General features: G+C 50.3%; 1 protein-coding gene across 1 annotated transcript; it reads left to right on the top strand.

Moving 5' to 3' along the window:
- Positions 1–163: 163 nt before the first annotated feature.
- LOC105569841 lies at positions 164–964 on the top strand. The gene has a single exon (XM_012026604.1). It carries the CDS (start codon positions 164–166, stop codon positions 962–964), a length of 801 nt encoding a protein of 266 aa, XP_011881994.1.
- The last annotated feature ends 3,108 nt before the right edge of the window (positions 965–4,072 follow it).

Here is a 4,072-nt window from a genome sequence, read left to right as displayed (position 1 = left end):
CTCCGCAATAAAATGATATACTAATCATTATAATTAACAAAAAAGAAAGAGTCGAAAAGTTAATTTCCTCCCTTGCGATCCACTTCCTTGGGCGTTCCAAAAATAGAGTAAGCGAAATAAGCCCCATAAATTGGTGACCCCGACGTGATCGCAAGGTTGAAAAATGCCGCAAGACGGTGGAGTACAAGTTACGGCTGAAAGCCTCGTACACAAAGTCGCTGTTCGCGTACCCCCCTTCTGGAACGACGAACCGGAACTATGGTTCGCACAATTAGAGGGCCAATTTACGATTAGCGGAATTACCCAAGATTCCACTAAATATTCATACGCTCTATCGCAATTAAATTCAAATCAAATCAAAGAGATTAAAGACGTAATCACTCAGCCTCCCGCGGCCGAGAAATATGAATCGGTGAAGCAAGCGCTCATACAGCGAATGTCTGTCTCCCAAGAACAGCGCACACTACAGCTCTTAGAGCTAGAGGAGTTAGGAGATCGCAAACCATCACAATTTTTGCGACATCTCCGTACCCTGGCCGGAAATAATGTTCCAGATTCTCTTTTACGCACGCTCTGGCTGGGAAGACTTCCACAACAGGCTCAGATGATTCTAGCCACCAGGACCGACGACTGTCTTAACGATGTAGCAGTGCAAGCCGATCGCATCCACGAGATGACCAACAAGGCAGTGGTAGCTTCTACGTCCGCACCTGCGGCAACCTCTCTCGAAGCAAGAGTAGAGGCTTTAACAAAACAAGTTGCTTCTCTCACCACGCATCTTTCCCGAGACAAGAAACGGGATAAGAAATCCGAAAGAAAACGGAGCCGAAGTCGCAGCCAGAAGCCGACAAAGAGCACAGACAATGAGAAGCACTGTTATTATCACAACAGATTCGGCGAGAAAGCTAAGAAATGCACTCAGCCATGCACCTACAAATCGGAAAACGAAAAGGGGAGTCACTAGCGGCGGCAAGCCGACTCGCCCCTTCACAACGCCGCCTTTTCATAACGTGTCGGGATACCAAGAAGCGATTTCTAGTCGATACAGGGTCCGACGTCAGTGTATATCCACGCTCAATGACAGCAGGCTACACGGCGTCTTCCACCTATGAACTTTTCGCTGCAAACGGCTCTACGATAAACACATACGGCTGGCTTACATTGCAGCCGGAGCTCGGGTTACGACGTGCTTTCCCTTGGCGCTTTATCGTCGCCAACGTCACAGTACCCATCATCGGAGCTGACTTCCTGGCACACTATCACCTGTTACCCGATCTACAGCGAGGCCTTCTCCTAGACGGAAAAACGGAGCTACGCACAAAAGGCACGGCAGAAAAAGGAGTCACGCAATCCATCAAGGTGCTGGCAATAGAAAACGACTACCATCGTATCTTGGCAGAATTTCCCGGGATTACGCGGGCTACTGCTGGGACGCGAAAAGCGAAACACGCTACCAGGCATCACATTAAGACGACGGACGGCCCACCTGAAGCCTGTCGTCCACGAAGACTCGCCCCCGACAAACTCAAGGCAGCCAAGGCGGAGTTCGACCTCTTGCTCCAAGAGGGGGTCATACGTGTATCGAAGAGCCCCTGGGCGACGCCACTACACATGGTGCCGAAAAAAGGGGATACATGGCGGCCCTGTGGAGACTACCGGAGACTAAACGCGAGGACCGTCCCCGACCGCTACCCCATACCACATATAGAGGATTTCTCGCAACGCCTACACGGCAACAGAATCTTCTCGACACTGGATCTTGTACGAGCGTACAATCAGATCCCCGTACACCCCGAAGACGTTCCGAAGACGGCGATAACTACGCCTTTCGGACTCTTTGAATTCCTCTTTATGCCGTTCGGACTTCGCAACGCAGCACAAACGTTCCAGCGCTTCATCAACGAGATTATAAGCGACCTGGAATTTTGCTATGCATACATTGACGACATCTTAGTCGCATCTAGCAACGAAGAAGAACACAAAAAGCACCTGCGTACACTTTTTAAACGCTTAGAAGAGAACGGCATAGTACTGAGCCCGGCTAAGTGTGTTTTCGGAGCCGACAAGGTTCTGTTCCTGGGATACGAGGTCTCCGCTGAAGGCACACGACCTCCCGCAGATAGAGTCGAGGCGATCAAACAATTTCCCAGGCCGGAGAACGTCCAACAGATGCGACAGTTCCTGGGCACATTGAACCTCTACCGGAGATTTATTCCCGAGGCCGCACAGGACCAAACCATATTAAACGGTCTACTCAGCGGGCCCAAAACTAAAAAGAAGGCTCCCATTACTTGGACCACAGAACTAGACGAGGCCTTCGAAAAATGCAAAAGCAGTCTCTCAAGGGCTACTCTGCTGGCGCACCCTAAGCAAGATGCAGAAGTCACACTTACGACGGATGCATCTGACACCGCCATAGGAGCAGTAATTCAACAACGAGTCGGAGAAGATTGGCAACCACTAGCCTTCTTCAGCAAAAAGCTCAATCCGGCTCAACGAAAGTATAGCCCGTACGACAGGGAGCTGCTGGCAATATATATGGCGATTAAACACTTTCGTCATATGCTGGAAGGAAGATTCTTTATCGTATTTACAGATCACAAGCCGATCACATACGCTTTCAACCAGGATCTCCTTCACAGCTCTCCCAGACAAGCCCGGCACCTACAATACATTGGTCAATTCACGACCGATATCCGTCATATCGCCGGCAAGGATAATACGGTCGCAGACGCTCTCTCTCGTATCGAGAGAATTCAGACCGCAGTGAATCTGGAGGACTTGGCTAAAGCACAAGAAGAAGACACCGAGTTACAGGACTTCCTGAAGGAAACTTCTTCACTCAGACTCCAGAAAATACCAATTCCCGGAACCAGCTCCACGCTGTACTGCGACACTTCGACACCGGTGGCACGACTATTTGTCACTAAACAGCTTCGAAGACAAGTGTTCCAATCTCTACACGGTCTGTCGCATCCAGGGACCAAAACAACAGCGAAATTAATATCGCAGCGTTACGTCTGGCCACGAATCAAGACAGACTGTCACGAATGGGCGAGAGCCTGTCTCGCCTGCCAAAAATCGAAAGTCCACAAACACACGCATTCGCCTATAGGACAATTCGTCGGCCCCACAAGGCGTTTTCAACACATACATATAGACTTGGTAGGACCACTACCATTGTCTCGAGGATACAGATACTGCCTCACAGCAATCGACAGATTCACAAGATGGCCTGAAGCCATTCCCGTGGCTGATATATCCGCAGAGACAGTTGCCCACAACCTCTTCACACACTGGATCTCGAGGTTCGGCACACCCACACGCATCACTACGGACCAGGGTAGGCAATTTAAAGCCGACCTGTTCCGTCAGTTAAATAAAATAACAGGCACGGTGCATGTACATACCACAGCCTATCATTCAGCAGCCAATGGAATGGTCGAGCGCTTACACCGGCAGATGAAGACTGCAATCAAGTGCCACGCAACGGAGGCATGGACAGAAGTGCTCCCAGTGATCATGATGGGGATCCGAGCAGTATATAAGACAGATCTCCAAGCAACACCAGCAGAACTCGTATACGGTGAGACATTAAGACTACCTGGTGAATTTTTACAGGAAACTCCACAGGAGACCAGCAGCTTGAGCGACTTCATACTGCAGCTGAAGAAAGCCATGAGAGACCTACGACCACAGCCAGTAAAAAGGCATGGTACACCGGCCGTCTTCGAACATAAGGACCTGCCAAATTCAACGCACGTGTTCCTCAGGCACGACGCACCAAAAGCGTCCCTGCAACCAAGCTACGACGGCCCGTATGAAGTCCTCAGCAGAACGGACAAATACTACAAGTTACGGATTAACGGAAAGACCGTCCACGTAACAGTAGACAGAATCAAACCGGCGTACATGTTGGCTGACCAGGACGAACCTAAAGCCACACCGGTTACACCAGCCCCGAAGAACTCTACGACGGGCACTCCAGCTCCAGAAGAGACGATCACAAGAAGCGGCAGGACGTCAAAGAAAACTGTCCGTTTCCAAGCCCCGGCTTTCAAACAACGAAGGG

This window comes from Vollenhovia emeryi, unplaced genomic scaffold (genome assembly GCF_000949405.1).
Source record: "Vollenhovia emeryi isolate VEMERY1.0 unplaced genomic scaffold, V.emery_V1.0 DF942176.1, whole genome shotgun sequence".
Taxonomy (NCBI): domain Eukaryota; kingdom Metazoa; phylum Arthropoda; class Insecta; order Hymenoptera; family Formicidae; genus Vollenhovia; species Vollenhovia emeryi.
Note: the sequence above shows the minus strand (reverse complement) of the source record. Positions and strands in the feature narration are given on the sequence as shown.

Excerpts from the sequence above, each read along its gene's own strand:
- LOC105569841 (XM_012026604.1), top strand. The coding sequence starts at position 164 with ATGCCGCAAGACGGTGGAGTACAAGTTACGGCTGAAAGCCTCGTACAC.